Source organism: Carassius carassius, chromosome 48, assembly GCF_963082965.1.
Source record: "Carassius carassius chromosome 48, fCarCar2.1, whole genome shotgun sequence".
In the NCBI taxonomy this organism is placed as follows: domain Eukaryota; kingdom Metazoa; phylum Chordata; class Actinopteri; order Cypriniformes; family Cyprinidae; genus Carassius; species Carassius carassius.
In genome coordinates, this window is record NC_081802.1 from 21,271,493 (window position 1) to 21,288,716 (window position 17,224).

The window sequence follows — 17,224 nt, forward strand, 5'->3', positions numbered from 1 at the left end:
TTACTCACCCCCGAGGCATCCTAAGTGTATTTGACTTTATTCTTTGAGACGAATCCAGTCAGAGTTATAAAATAATTGTCTTTGACCCTTCAAGCCGTTTAATGGCACTTGGTGGGTGTTGAATGCATCAGTCCAAAAGAAGTTAAATAAAAAGCACCTATGCATAAAAATAGTGTATCACATGGCTCTTCTGTAGGGAATTTATGTGTTTTTCTAAGAAAAATATCAATATTCAAAACATAATAATCACTTGAATCTTGCTTACGCTCACTGTTGTAAACAAATCAGTTCAGAGGGAATGAGGTCAGCTTTGCGCATGCACTGCACAGAAGTGACGAATGCTGAAGTGCAGCGGAGAACAAAACAATGGTCACTAGAAGTACAAAACAAGAAATTGTAAAGAAGAATTTTGGAGGATTTTGATATAAGCCAAGAGGAGACTGGTTTTCCTTTGATAAAGTAAGGAAACTTTGCTTACTTTGATCCTGTTAACAAACGTACTCGGTTACTAACGTAACCTCGGTTCCCTGAGATACGGGAAAAAGTACTGTGTCGCTGGATGCCGTGGGAAACTCCTTTTCTCCAAATGAACCAATGATGGTGCGGCTGAGCTGCTTGACCCTATGACGAAGCAGCGCGCCAAAGCCTGCCAAATTGGGCGGGGCATCTGGCTATATAAGCAAGCACTCGGCATAGGATCACCGATTCATATCGACTGAAGAGATGACAGAGTCGTGTAGCGTCATAGCTCGGTTAGCTATGCAGTACTTGTTCTCGTATCTCAGGTAACCAAGTTTATGATTAGTAATCGAGAACGTTCCCTTTCGAGGTCTTTCCAGCAGGTTCTTTGCCATCCTGAAGTGACGTGTGGAGGAAACGCCACCCTGGCGATTTATGTAGGATACTACCGTCATGTTGTCTGATCAGACTAAGACATGGCATCCTTCTAGATGTGGTAGGAAGGCTTCAAATCTCGTAGAATCAGCAAAATCCTATATCCTATACTTATCACTCATACAGCATCGCTAGATACTGTGGGAATCTATTGAATCACACCCATGCTATGGTAGATGAACGACTTATAAGTAATTGTCCAGGGCGTCCAGAAGCGGGCCCTGCAGACCAACTACAATGAAGCAGGCCATAGCCAGAGACCAGGATTCTTTTTGGGGTTAAGAGAAGGCAAAAAAATGGGCTAACTCATAGAGGTTGATCCCTGCCTTACATAATAGTTCTTAGAGCTTCACATAGCCTCGGAACTAGGGCCGAGAGCATGCGAAAGCTAAGCCCAGACGTGGGAACTTCAGTGGGTTCAAAACATAGTCAAACTTAGCAAGGATTAAATCCAGCCCTAGGGAGGGAATGGGGTTCCTAGAGCATTTGAGCTCAGAGAAACAGTTAAGCAGAAAGGAATTCTGCAAAGCAGGGACATCCAAGTTGTAGAACCTGAAAATGGTGGACAGTGAGGACCAGTCGGTCACCACACAAATTTTTGCAATGGACAAACCACTAGAAAATGCCCAGGATGAGGCCATTCCTCTCTTGGAATGTGCTCTGACCCCAATGGGGCATTGAAGGCCGAAGGAGGAGTATGCAAGATCTATTGTGTTATCCAATGGGGTATTCTTTGCTTTGTGACCAGAAGCCCCTTGGTGCGGCCACCAAAGCATATAAAGGGCTGCTCCAACAGCCTAAAGGAGGCGGAGAACAGTCAATGTAGACTTTTAATGCCCTGACAGGACAGAGCAGATTTAGCTCGATGTCTTCCTGCAAGGGAGCGCAGAGAGCATGTTGCGCCTTGTGGGTGGGGCTCTAGCCTGAGAAATGGTTTTTAAAACACCCTCTAGGTGGTTCATAGGCTCCCATTGAGAGAACATAAGTGTAGGGCCCACAACTTGGCTTGGGGGTGCCATATCATCATGTTCGCCTGAGAGAGGAGGTCCCGTCTCAGGGGAATGGGCCATGGAGCTGCCCTGACCAGCTGTTACATCTCTGAAAACCATAGTTGGTTTCTCCAGAGCGGGGCCACTAGAAGAACCTTGTGCTATTGTTTCCTGATTCCCCTGATAACTTGAGGGATATTAACGTGGGGAGGATTTATGTAGGATACTACTGTCATGTTGTCTGATCAGACTTAGACATGGCATCCTTCTAGATGTGGTAGGAAGGCTTCAAATCTCACAGAATCAGCAAAGAGCAGAGGTGTCATCATTGAAGGAGAAAGAACCAGTGATCCTATGCCGACCACCTGCTTATATAGCCAGATGTCCCACCCAATTTGGCAAATTTCCCAATTGCAAAGCTGACCTCATATGACATGCTCCCGGAACTGCTTCTGTTGCGCAAGCAACATAAAAATGATTATTACGTTTTGAATATGGATATTTTTCTTACAAAAATGCATCGATTCGCTACAGGAAACCTTTTTTCACCCCTTGGAGCCGTGTGAGACTTTCTATTATGGATGGGCCCCTTTTATTTAACTTCTTTTGGACTTGGCAAAACCTGCCAAGTGGCATTAAACAGCTTGAAAGATCGAAGTCATTTTTTTTAAATATATAACTGGATTTGTGTGATGACTTGAGGGTGAGTAATTTAATTTTGGGTGAACTAACCCTTTAAAGAAGTGGACCAGTAGTCCCAGAAACATAAAAAAAGTAATATTATATTATATTATATTATATTATATTATATTATATTATATTATATTATATTATATTATATTATATTATATTATATTATATTATATTATATTATATTATATTATATTATATCCTTCTGAAAAAAGGGACGTTAATCTATTTTTAAGACCATTAATAATTGTAAAAAATTATCATGACATTAATAATTTAATAACCATATTGATTATAAGAATATGTCCTTCCAAAATCTCATATTTCCAATAACAATATTGGTTGCGATTTATTTTACAGTATGTGTACTTACATGTAATTATAGTAATTACTATAATAAGTACATAGTATGAGGAACAGGACTGTAAAATAAAGTGCTACCAAAATATTCTATAAATTATTTAAATAGTAAATATTTAATGTAAATATTTAAATGTTAGTATCTGTTGTGCTGTCTTTAAAATATACCCCCTCTCACATACGCACACACACAGACATACACACACACACACACACACATATATATATATATATATATATATATATATATATATATATATATATATATATATATATATATATGTAAGTATATATACTATAATGTAGTATGACATAATAAGAATCTAATGAAAAAAAACTAAAGTAGTAATGAAAAAGAGACCCAGAGGAAGATTTGCTTAAATATTGTGAAAACATTGTCATATCATAATGCAATACAAACTGACGCACAGCTACTTAAAACTAAAAATTAAAACAATAAAATATTCAAATTAAATAATATAGATATTAACTGAAATTCTAAATCTAAAAACTTAAAGTTAACAAAAACTACATAAACATTTTAAAAAGACAAAAACAATGAATAAAAAAATAAGAATAGGTTTGCTTGTACGGTACCTGTGTCCATCTCCTCCATGCTATTCAGGAAGTCCTCTGGAGTGGTGGGGATGCTGTAGCAGCCCAGTCCCAGCCCGCTGTCTGTGCTCTGTTCCCGCGAGTGATACGGCCCGCTGCACACACACACACACACACACACACACACACACACACACACACACACACGTTAAACACAACTTTACACCTTCAGAAAGTGATCTGGGACCAAATCAAACTCATTTGTAACATTACACTGAGAGCTTTGAGACAGTAAAGATCACTCTTGCCTGTTGAGGAAGGGGTCTGAGCTGTTGTTGGGCATATTGCCCTGCGTCATTGCTGGAGAGCTGATGTTTGCTGCCACCGGTGCCATATTATCAGAGTCCATGGGCAGCTGCCGGAGCGCCACCTCCTGGGGAAACACAGACACACACTGTAACCCCAACAGACTCACAGAGATCACTTTCATGTTCCTGCATTGCCCTTTCATTCACCCTGTTAACCATTAGAGACGGTTAAACGTTAACATGAGGAACTAAAATGCTGTCAGAAAGAACTAACATTTAGACTCAGTCAATGAACATATGACTTTGTTTAAATAAACCTGCCAATCTGTGTTCATAAAAATGCTTTACTGCCTTGACTAAAATAAATCCAATTTGCCTTGCATTTAAGTTATTAGTGCCGGTACAATTATCAGGAACATACAATAAATGTAAATTAATATAAATGCAGTTTATTCAATACCCAAATATGAATTAAAACTAGTTTGATATAGATAAATTCCAAAATGTGTTTTATTGGGTAGGGGGTTATTATTCAGGTGGGCACTTTCTGTTAGTAGCAGAGAGATATAGTCTTTAATATTTTTATGCCAATATTTAATTATAGGCATTGGATATATGTATATATTTAATAGCTATAGTGGGTAGTTAAAACATCTTGAGATGAGACAAAATACAGATACTTGGTTCACTAGAACGTGACAATATTTTAATATTATTTTAACAAAATATTTGTCTTTTAATTACAAAAAGTAATACAATGCAGTTGCATTTAAAATATATATTTTAACTAATCTAGGGCTGTAATTAATGGTTATTTTGGTAATCAAGTAATCTACTGATTATTTTGACAACTCAGTAATCTGATATTTTTTAGTAACACAAAGAGACCTAAGTGAAAACAGGGCTTTAGTATGACTATTTATATATAAACTAATGATGACGCAATAATAATTGGCTCAAATTAAACATCAAAACCAAAAAATTGAAAATTAAGCCATAAATTGCTCACCCTGAAGTCATCCTAGGTGTATATGACTTTCTTCTTTCGGACGAATTCAGGTAGAGTTATTTTAAAAATTGTCTTTAATCTTTCAGGCCATTTGATGCATCTTAGCGGGTGTTGGAATCGATGCGTTTTTGTAAGAAAATTATCCATATTCAAAACGTAATAATCACTTTAATCTCGTTTGCGCTCACAGCTGTAAACGAAGCAGTTCTGGGGGAATGATGTATATTACATTACATTTTAATATTTGGCCACATGCATAAATGTTTATTTTGAAATCAGGATGTACAATACATGGCATATTTAGACATGGACTGATGCCCTAGGTTTATAAATGATTTACGTTACAAATCTAGTGAGATTACGCACACTGTTTTTCCAGATGGCTTTAAGCAATTTAAATTCACAGCGTATACAGAAGAAGAGTTAAGCCCCTTTCACACATACAGAACTGGTAAATTACTGGTAAAGTTACCATTAATAGATCATGTGTAGAATAGAACAGGACCTTTTCAAAAATCCCGGTGAATTTGTTCTGCCAATCATATCATTCTTATGGAAATGACATGATTACTCTGAGCGGTTTACAAAGCTCCACTGCTTTATAACTAGTTTTTCTATGTAAATGTGCGCTAGATGGACATCTTTGACTATTGTGCCTCGCTGCTTTTTGTTGCGCTTCTCCATTCATCAGCGTGTCTCGTGTGGCTAGTAATGTTAGTTTGGTTGAGAGAGAACGCTGTGCTCCTCTCATACCACTGGTATGCGAACTCATGGACTCGAGAGTGATATCAATCAACAAGAGTTTGTTTTTTTAATGTAGGATTATTTTTTCCGCAGCCAAATGCTGCAGGCCTGAAATCCACCACGGTGCCGGAGAACTTTAGGCCCTGTTAATTACACTTTTTTTTATTAATATTAATTTAATTTACAATATTCAAACAACTATTGTATTACAAATTATATTTTCATAGCATAACAATTTAAATAATTTAGCACACTTGGTATTCCCTTTTAATTTAAGGATTACTGTATATAAGAAATAAGTGGATTTTAAGCTGCAATACCAAAATTACTTAAACTAAAACTGAAATTAATATAATGTAAAGATAAATAGTGATGCCATCCTCCAGTTCAGCTCTCTTCCAATAGTGTCTTTGCAATCAGTCAAACGTCCCAAACTAATCAAGCCAAAGGCGAAAGTGGCAAGAACCAAATCTCCATCGGTGACAGAAATGGAGAAAAAAACCTTGGGAGAAACCAGGCTTAGTCATTGGGCCAGATCTCCTCTGACCAGACAAAAAACAGCATGATGTGGTTTAATTCCAGGCTACAACACGGGTCAGACTGAGCAGAGGACTTGTCTGGTTCCCGGGGTCTTGTGCTGACAGCTGTTGAGATGACGAGGTCTTCGCAGGGGATCTGTCTCTGGGGCTCATCTAGTTGATGTGGTCTCTGCTCTGGTCATCTCTAGCTGTGATCTACCATCTGATCTGGATACAGACTGGATCTGGGTGGCTACAAAAAGCTGCGTACACATTTCTGCATACAATTCATCTGGTCAGAGCAGCTCCGCCTGTTTATATATAGATGAGCATCTCTTGGCATGAGATTCAGGGTGGAGTATGTTCACAAAAACAGCTGCAAGAATTCAGACCAGAAGAAAACTGTGGAAGACATCCAGCACCAGAAACCAATGTCTGACTCTTGTTTTTTAAAGCTGTTCTTTTTTCAGCTTTAGTCCACAAACATGTCCATCACCACAGTCCAAGTCAACAGACTCACCGAAGAGTCAGAGATGTTTCATATAAACACATCTGCGTGAGGTCTGTCTGCCGCTGCACTGATGTGTTCTCGTTCGAATCTCTTCTGTAAACCTGAGCTGTGATTTATGTTGCTTACTGAGAGCGGACACAACTTCAGTACCACCAGAGGGCGTAAAAGTTCACATAACACTCTTTTTAAGCTGACTCGTGTTACAAATATAATATAGCATTTATTATTAATTTGAATTAGTTTTTATTTTTATATTTTCAGTTTGCATTTTAAACGTAGAATATGTTTGTATCGTGTGCTTTTTTTTATTACTTTTCTTTTTATTACGGTTTACTTTTTCATATTTGTTTTTTATTATATTTCAAATATAAATCAACAAATAAATTATCCTTTTTATAAGTGTGATTTATTGTTTTGTAAAATGTTGTTGGGGTTTGAGGCATCAAGAAACGTTTTGCCACCTTTCCGAAATCCAGTTATTTCCATGTCTGTTTTGCCTTTTATGCTATATTCGGCAGTGTGTTTCTCCAGCAGACCCTCACCTGTCTGAGGAGCTCCTCCTGTCTCCTCTGGATGCGTTCTCGCTCCATCTGGATGCGCTGGAGCCTCATCTTCTGCTGGTGCTGCTGGGTGCTCATGGGGCCGCTCATGTTCATCATGGGCTGAGAGCTCTGCTGCTGGGAGCCCTGGACCGGGACCGGGACCGGGACCGGGACCGGGACCTGCTGCTGCTGCTGGAGGTGCTGCTGATGAGCCTGCTGGTTCAGCACTGCCACAAACACACAACAAACATCCTTAGATCCTTTACTGAGCAGAGAAATCGCAAGAACTTTATCATTCTGGCAAGCTTAATCCTGATTGGCTTGTTCTGAACAATAAGTAATTTACAAGGCACCAGGCATCTACAATGAGAGATACTTTATATTCCGAGTTGTACAATACATACTTTATTTTAAGTCTATATAAGTCTAAATTTCTGGTCATTGGTTCTGTGATTGGTTGCTTTCCATAGTCAGATTCAGTCAGATGAATGGCAGATCGTAGTGTTTAGAAATGTGGCTATGTTTCTGATTGTCTGAGGAAAAACAGGTTAAACACAGATGACACACAAACACAATGACTTAATTACAGCTGGCCAGAATGCAGCATGGAAAGTGTTTACCAAGAAATCTCTTCCCAGTCCTATTGAAAAAATAATAATAATAATAATTCTGGCCTTAAAACGGCTTCATTGTGGCTCTGTTGTGATTGGCTAAGCTCTGGGTACCAGTGTAGTTCACACTGTTGATGGCAACTGTAGGGAGGGCCTCTTTTAAATAACACAAGAACTGATAATATCTGTTTTATATCATTTAGTTCAAAAAGACGTTTTTTAAAGCCAACAAGATGGTAAATTTTTGAGAATGAATTGTTTACAATAATTGCTGTATCCTACTGTGATTTCATTTATCTCCAGAGTTCTGGATTGTGAAAAGCTGTTCTGTTTCAGTGTAAAGAACGTTTGATATTTTCAGAGGAGCAGACAGATAAGAAATAATGTTTGCCTCACAACTGACCTTTTGATCTACAGCAGAATATGTTTCACATGCTTTACTTCAAACTCAACCAGTTTCAAGATCATAATCGTTTCACCCCACACAGGAAGAAATGAGCTGCAGCTCCAGTGAAGAGTGCTGCTGACTCGTGACCAGATGGAGCATGTGTATCTGTCTGTGCGGTGTGTTTATCTGTTGGGTAAACCACTTTCACATGGACAAATCATTCCTGTAAAAGGCAGATGTGGGCTGAAATGGTTGTGAGACATGGCACAAACAAAGCACACTCTTTCTGCTCTCCGGTTCATGCCAGCAGCTTGTCCTGCTCTTGGATTAATTGTTGCACTGCTTATTTAAAAACAAAAAATGGCTCCCTGACTTACGTAACACCATGACCAATGATCAGGTGCCTGGAAAGGACTCAACAATCTTAAGACTCGGTTTGTATTCTGTTCTACTTGGTGGAAATCTCAACTTCAATTTACACTCTAAAAAACAAAAGTTCTTCATTGGCTTTGATGGCTCCGTGAAGAACCTTTAGCATCTGTAGAACCTGCTCCACTGCACAAAAGGTACTTTATAGTGGAAAAAAAGCAATATTAATATGTAGGTTCTTTGGGGAAGCTGAAATTGTTCTTCTATGGCATTACTGCATACTTACAGTGTGAAAAACATAAGAATTTGATACAACATTAATTATGTTGTGTTCTTACGTTGTGCTTATACTAATGTAATTGTGTATGTAATTACACTGTCAACTGTCTACTAAACTTCTCATATTCAAAACTTGGTAGCACTTTAACTAACAAGCCTGTAGAGAAATATAGCATACATTTAAAAACCAAAGTATACTTTTGGCTTAATCCCTAAATTCTTACCTTTTGTTACTGTACAGTAAGTGCACGTACTGTAAAACAAAGTCCAACTCAAACTCAATAGCAGCAAATTAGAATCTAAAAACTGTTACATATCAACATTTACACTATAAGTACATTTTTTAAGCACAAGTACACAGTTACAGATACATAAACAGGAACCCAATGATTTTCTTGAGATGTACAGTATGCTTTAGAACAAATAATCAAACAGAAGAGACTCTTAACTATATAATCATGTAATGCCAAAGGCCCATTCACACCAAGAACGATAACTATATAAGCACACACTCGTCTGCCGCTTTAAATTCTCGAGCTTGTTATGGCACGATTGATTCTGATTGTTTCTCTGTGTCTTTATCGTCATAGCTGTGTTCTGGACTGCTATTCTTTAATATTGAGAAATATTTTTGGAATCATATCTTAATAGAAATCTTTAGTTATTGGCCTTGGTGTGAATAGGCCTTAAGTGTGCTTACCACTAGAAAAACATTAGTATAATGAGTCTATGAGGGCGTACACCTACTTTTTTTTCCAAATCAGCTAGATCAGGGTGTCCAATCCAGCTCCTGGAGGGCCACTATCCTGCAGGGTTAAGCGCACCTTAAACAGCTAATCAAGGTCTTTAGGGTCACTAGAATCAGACAGTTGTGTGTGGTCTGGAGGACATTGGCCGTCCAGGAGCAGGACAGGACACCCCTTAGGTAGATGAAGTGCAAAGGACTGGAATGACACAGCAATGCCATCGGTTCAATTCTCAGGGAATACATGATATATGTACCATGAATGCAAAAATTTATTCAAATTATTGCTTTGGATAAAAGTGTCTGTCAAAAGTATAAATGTAAAAGTACTGGTCAAAAGAGTACATACACAAGTCTCTGTAGCTTTCAGGTGTCTAGATACAGTGCGACTTGTGTCTCTCATTCAAGAAATCTTGTTTTATTGTCTATCAGACATAAATTATAAGTCTGAGTGAACAAGCAAGAGCACACCTCTCCACAACTCCACAAGTATTTTTGACTCCATATCTATTCGTATCCTTGAGATAGTAAATCACCTCCTGCAGCTTGGCATTTTGCCTTCTGATCTTAAATCTGCCCTAGTAAAACCTGTGTATAAAAAAGAGGGAGCTCAAAAAATTTTACTCCTAGTAATTATAGGCCCATCTCAAATCTTATATTTTAAGTAAAATATTAGAGAAAATAGTTTTTAATAAGTTGAGTACATTCTTAAATGCAAATTTGAAACTAGAGATGTTTCAGTCTGGTTTTAGAAAATACCATAGTACAGAGACTGCTCTTATTAAAGTTGTAAATTACATAAATATAAACCTTGACAGAAATTGGCCTTCGGAAATTGGCCTTCTTGACTTGAGTGCAGCATTTGATACAATAGATCTCCAGATTCTTTTAAATAGATTAAGTGACTATGATGGTCTATCTGGAATGGTTTTAAATTGTTTTTTTATCATATCTTGGTGAAAGAACATTTGTAGTATCTATTAATAATACCTGAATATAACAAGGTACCTTGTGGGGTTCCTCAGGGATCAGTTTTAGGACCACTCCTTTTTAATCTATAAATTTTACCTCACGGTCACATCATCAGGAGGCATGGTATCGCTTTCATAGCTATGTTGATGACACACAGTTGTATGTAGCCATGTCTCCTGATAACCCTGTTCAAATTGAACGTTTGGATGTCACAAAACTTCTTACAACTCAACCAAGACAAAAATAGAAGTACTGATTATTGGATCAAAAGCGCAGAGAGAGAAATTGACCCCTAAACTAAATATACTCGGATCAAACCCAAGCCATGTGGAAAAAAAAACGTAGAAGTTGTCTTTGATTCTGATTTTAACTTTAAAGCTAATGTATGTAATGTTCCCAAAACAGAATTTTATCATCTGAAGAACATTGATAAAGTAAGATCAATTCGTTCTCTGAGCAACAGAGAAAAATTAATGCATCCATTTATAACTAGCAGGCTTGACTATTGTAATGCCCTTCTTTCTGGTCTACCAAAGAATACAATTAACCAATTGCAATTAATCCAAAATACTGCTGCTCGAATACTGACAAAAATCAAAAAGAGGGATCATATTACACCAGTATTAAAGTCATTACACTGGTAACCCGTTAGTTTTCGTATTGATTTTAAAAATCTTTTATTAGTTAATAAGGAATTACACAGACTTGCTCCAGACTATCTTGCAAAAATGCTTACATTATATGAACCTAGATGGACTCTCATGTCTCTAAATCACTTTGAATTGCATTAACTTGTTTAGAAAAGTGCTATATAAATAAAATTTGCTTGCTTGCTTGTTCAAATCCCCAAACCTTAAGTATGTCTTAAACATGTCTACAGGATCCCTATCTTCTCGAATGTGCAAAAGACTCAATCAAACTTACTGGGTGGAAACAAGTTGAGCCTATCACCCTCTGTGTATCTCAGTTCTACTATAAATGGATTTCTGTTGGAAAGGGTTACATAATGCACAAGAGAACGGTTTCAAACTGGCACTTAACCAATTTCCTTGTTAGACTAAATGCAGTGATTCTTCAGACTTGCTAAAGACATTTTCAGGCTATCAACTGTCTAGTTAACAGGAAGACAACACATTAACTATCGAAGTGTGGTAAATGATAAACCAGGTCAAAATGTCAAGAGATACCACCAACTCATGTCATCACTCTAAAAGGACTTTTAGAGGAACAAATCTGCTTCATGTAAAGAAACCAGCAACTAAACTCTTCTAAACTCCACAATCATAACCTGGCAGAAGCCGAGGATTATCACGGTTTTCTTTCTTTATAAGATTTGCAAACAGTTTATCACATCAAAAAGATCTTCAAAGGATCAGTTTTATGGATGAAGTGGAGGATTTGGCAACCGAGCAGTTGAGGAGAAGCAAAGATGGCCTTATATGGTCAATTGAAGAGAAGACATTCGCTAGTTCATCTCACTTCTGTCATTGAAGTCATCAACTATTTTTACTACCAATAAGATATTTCACATTGTGATATTAAATTCCTTGACAATTCAAGGGTAATTTTACTCAGACATGATAATTGTCATGAATTGCTCACCAACACCGCAATGTAAACCCTTAAGATTTTCATTCATCCTTGAAACACAAATAAAAATCTTTTAAAATCAGAGGGATTTCGGTTCACTGAAAGTCCATTACATTAAAAGTTGCTTTCTTGATGCAGGTTTGTTCTTGTGTGTCAAGCGTGTAAAGCTGCGTTTATTTAACATATTTGATGCGCTCTATAGATCTGGGTTGATCAATGTTTTTATGTGAATATTAATAAGAGCATAAATTCTATCTGTTCATCATATGAAGCAATCAAATCTCTTCAGAAGACTTGGCTGAAGCTGCTGTTTATATGGATTCCTTTTATGATGTCTTCATTGACTTTTTAAAGCTTGAAAGTTTTGGTGGAATAGAGTTTCAGTGGAATGACAGAAATCTCTCAGGTTTCATTAAAATATCTTAATTTGTGTTTCAAAGATGAATAAGTAGGTTGAGTAGACAATGACAGATTTTTCATTTTTTAGCTCATCTGATCAGTTAAAATACTCTGTATAGAACTGAATTATTGTTTCAGTTCTGTTAGGTGTCACTTGTGATGCAGAAATGATTCATCCATTAATTGTGATGAAAATGTTGTCTTGGTGCAAATTTACACAAGAAAAGAACATCATTTTCATGCAAATTCTCTTTTCTTTTTTTTTTTTTGAGGTATAAAGTGACCCAGACATGTTTTTGACAGGCTGTTTGATCCACGTTTAAATGCCGTTTATCTAGAGGTCAGAGGTCATGGTGTACACTGAGTTCAACATAGGCCAACAGGTATTCCCGTGCTGCAGGTCCAGATGTGAAGAGCTTCCAGCCAGACATCTGAGTGTCACAACACCCGCCGTGATAGAAAACACATGTGCAGCGGAAGAGAAAGAGAGAGATCGAACAGAGTCGATTGAGCTGCTAAAGCCTGACCAACAAAGAGCTTCTTGTTTCATTGATTTCCCAGAAACGGCATAAGCTGTCCAGAAGGGTCAGCAAAAATGACTGGAAAAAAGGAAAGGAAAATGTCTAGTCCCAAAAATCTGTGAGACATTAAAGGACATCCTGTCCCAACAAGAGCTCATAATCAAAGCCTTGGCTAACAGACCTCACATTTTGCTCTAGTTACAATCACTTCTGCTTTTTATGGTGAAGATCTGAATAATTGCTCAAAGACAGAAAAAATGACATGGACTATTTTACATTTGACATGTTATGTGAGCTTTATGTCCACTACTAGTGTTGTATAACAGTATTCATGATAACTGTGACACACTCATCATAAAATGGAAAAAAGAAGACAACACAGTGTCTTTTGTGATAATTTTGTTATTGTTAAGTTCTTTTTGCCCATGCTATTCGTGTATTGAAAATCTAGCATCATGACAGTAACTTATGTCCTCTATTAAAACATAATACATAGAAACTTAGTGTCAACGATCCCCAACTTGGAGCAAATTATGAAACTAAAGTTACAACACATTGTGCACTGGTCAATGTAAATCCAACGAAATGAGTTTCTTAGTGCATTATCACAGGATGCACCTACTACATAGGATAGACAGCATGCAAATTAGGAGTAGTCTGAGCATTAATGTACTGGACTGTATTAAAAATATACTATATTTATTGATATTTTTTTCTGTAGAATACACATATCTGTTGTTAGTAAGTCACTGGAAAAATCCTAATTATATCCTTAGAATCTTTTGGAAAATGAAAATTTGGTCAACATTTACTAACCCTTGTGCCATTCCAAACTTGAATGACTTTCTTTTTTCGTAAGGTTTTTGTAAGGTGCCCTTTTTTTGAACCCCATTGTCTTCCACTATATGGATGAAAACGGTTCTTCGAAATTTTGTCAACTGTGTTTTACAGAAGAATGACAAGTCATACAGGAACCACACAGGGTTGAGTAAATGAACAGAATTTTCATTGTCCTTGAAAATGGTCATGTTAATATATCTGTCAAGGACTGTTTAGTTTTTATAAGTGGAATGATCACTGATCACAAACAACACGTATTAGCATGTATTGCAAATCATCTCTGGATCATTTCACCTTCAGTGTAGACACATGCTAGTCACAGCACTAGAGCAACACCCTCATGCCATTTCATCATATTGCATGTTCAGATTAGTGGTAGTGTGGGAAACAGGTCATATTATCAGGAAAGAGATTGTGGGATTGGAGTGGGAGGTGGAAAAATTACAGCATTAAATCAGGCTTCTGGGCAGATTGGACTCCAGGAACTCTAGAAGGCAGTACTCACCCACCCGCGGGTCCAACCATGAGGTGCTTTGGGTTTTGTGGTCAATGAAGTATGTTTCTCCCTGAGGGGTGACGGCCTCCTCCCAACCCTCGGGCAACTGTCCTGTTCAGCAACAGTACAACAGCTAGAGATCAGCCAGCAGCCTGACCCTCACCCAGAGTGATGACCAGAGAAGTGGGCTTTATTCACTGCGCTACTCTTTGGTCGCTTAAATGAGCAAAAATGACACTTTTAGAGGAACAACAGTCACTTTGGCAGTACTCTTAAAGGGACAACTTTATACTGCGTTTACCCCTAAAAGCTAAAACCTTGCCTTGTCGTTAAAAAAGTTAAATGATCTGATATTATAAGATACCTCTCTATGATATAATTGAATGTTTGAATTCAGTTAAGTAGAATTTGTATTCAGAAATTGAAAACATCCTCATCATATAAGATGCATATTAAAGTCATTGTATGAACGAATTGAATCTTGTACATTTTAATACAATTAACAAAAGAGCATCTCATCATTGACCAGATGACACATTCAAACTGAGATAAAGAAAATAAAAATAAAATCTTGCAGCTGCCAGAGTGTGACGTAATATGGCAATTGTTGTTGTAAGTTAGAGGGGGAAAAGCTATGGAAAGTATTAAACAAAACTGTATTGTTCTAATAATATACTCCTGCATTAGAGTGTCAATTGCCCATAATCCCTAAGTTTTGAGGGGGGCCCACCATGAATTACTGTGAACACACAACAGGTGAAGGCTCAAGCTGGTCTTAACTAAGAGTACAGGAAATCTGCTGTCTCTCAAGTTCCTGAAAAAAAAAAATTAAATCCTCCATCCAGGGACAGAGAAAGCACAAGGAATTGTGGGATTGTCGGCACAGAGTCACGACATGTGTCTTCTGAAATTGTACTAGTTCCCGGTGAGCCAAAATGGATGACACGGCCATGTCAAAAGAACCATGTCAAAAAAAAACCTGAGCGGTTGAGTCACTGGAAGATTGTGTACCAGAGAAATGAGTTAACAAAAGATCAGGGTGAAATGACAACTGTTTGAACGAATGCAGCAGGTCGGCTTAAACACATGATTGTTTAAGGATAAGCAGCTTCATTCACATTCACACGAGCGCAATGGGACATTATCACCACCGCTTCCTCCTTACAGTCATGATGTGTGATGTGTTTTTGTCAAATATCTTTAGTTTGTTATCTTTACTTCCCGTGAATGGAGACAACATCTCGAACTTCATAGTATGTAACTCTATATGCTGAGATAGTTGGCGCCTGCTTTTTGCAGTGCTGGAAGGAATTTTTCTCTCTTTAAACTTTTTCGTCTTGTTCTTATGCCTCCATCCCCCACCCCCTTGCAGGAATCTGTTTCTTGGCTGGCAACAAAGCAGAGGCACACCTTTTTTTCCATTTCATCACAAATCAGGATTTGGGAAGAAAAAAAGCCAAACTAAGCAAGCACATTTGGAAATCATTTACGGTACTGACAGAGTCAGAGCCACGGCCCGTGTCACGGGCAGAGAAACAACACGCAAACGCTACAGAACGCTTCGTGTATGACAGTCAACTAATCCAATGCAGCTATAAAAGATTTCAGATCTGCCAGCTGGGAGACTTTCTTCTTCAGCATTTGACCCCCTCACCACTCACTCAGGGCCTCTGATCAACAGATAGATTGCCTTCATGTCATATACACATATGCAAATAAATTACTAAATGAAACACTTTGTTTTAAGTTACTTAGTCTGAAACACTTAGTTTATTAATGTACCTAGCCTAAAATTACAAAAAAACAGACTTGTAAATTTGAATGATACCATATAAACACACATTAATTAGGTTCAAATACTTTACGTTATGAATGCAACCTGATCTTATGAGAAAACGTAACTATTTAATGGGACTTCGTATGATTTGATTAGTTTTTTAGAAAGGTTTATTTATTTATTTATTTATTAGAAAAACACTAAGCATGAAGATCCAATCCTTAAACATAACACTCAATGGGGCATAGACAGATTGTTAAAAAATATGCAAATTAGGGCTGTGCTGATAGACAATAGCATCGTGTATCGACGATAGTAAGCGATATCATCATAAGCAGATTTCTCTGTCGATAATAAAGACGATATTAGGCTCATTTTCCTATTAATGTATTATATTATAATAATAATACTTATTATTTTTATTTTTATTAGGCTGCTTATTAGGGCTGTGAATCTTTGGAAAAGGCAGCAATTCGATTCGATTACGATTCATAGGTTTTCGATTCGATTCAAGAAAGATTTTTGCAAATTTAGAATGATTCAATTCGATTCGATTCACAATTAAATTCGATTCGATTCGATTATAACGATTCGATTCTGCATTCTTTAAGTGCATTCACGGGATTATTTAAATGCTTCTACTAAATTATTTAAATGCTTAGTCAGGGGGCAAATTACAGTAGCATTTATGATTAGAGAACCATAGGTTAAAAAAAAAAAAAACTTTTGTCCATTGTTAAATGCTAGTTTAATGATGCGACATGGCATACGTAAAAATGTATGTAAGCCAAGTTTTTAAAAAAGAGCTTAAAGAGTATTATGTATAAGCTAACATTTTGTCACACCAGGGGCGTAGCCATAATTTCAGAAGTGACAGAAATGTCAAATACAATCATTTTATGTATGTAGCCTATATAATAATAATAATAATAATAATAATTATTATTATTATTATTATTTTTTATTTTATTTTTTTTTTACAAGGAATTATCTTCTTTTTTAATTACTTTTAATTAGCTGTAATAAATCAAATACACTGCTGGACAATAATCAATCATTTGTAATATATATTTTTTTCCTAATGGCAATTTTATGACTGTTTTATATACTAGGCTAC

At 37.0% G+C, this 17,224-nt stretch overlaps 1 protein-coding gene across 2 annotated transcripts in view; it reads right to left on the bottom strand.

Annotated features, from left to right (window-relative positions):
• LOC132131842 (WW domain-containing transcription regulator protein 1-like) overlaps positions 1-17,224 on the bottom strand; it is a 51,976-nt gene that overhangs the window by 3,300 nt on the left and 31,452 nt on the right. The window contains exons 3-5 of one of the 2 annotated variants that reach the window (XM_059543977.1): positions 7,121-7,347; positions 3,797-3,918; positions 3,531-3,643 (exon numbers count right to left, since the gene is read on the bottom strand). In XM_059543977.1, the coding sequence (XP_059399960.1) occupies positions 3,531-3,643; positions 3,797-3,918; positions 7,121-7,347 (462 nt within the window). Of the gene's footprint in view, positions 1-3,530; positions 3,644-3,796; positions 3,922-7,120; positions 7,348-17,224 lie in introns of both variants that reach the window. The other variant, XM_059543976.1, reaches the window with a different exon arrangement.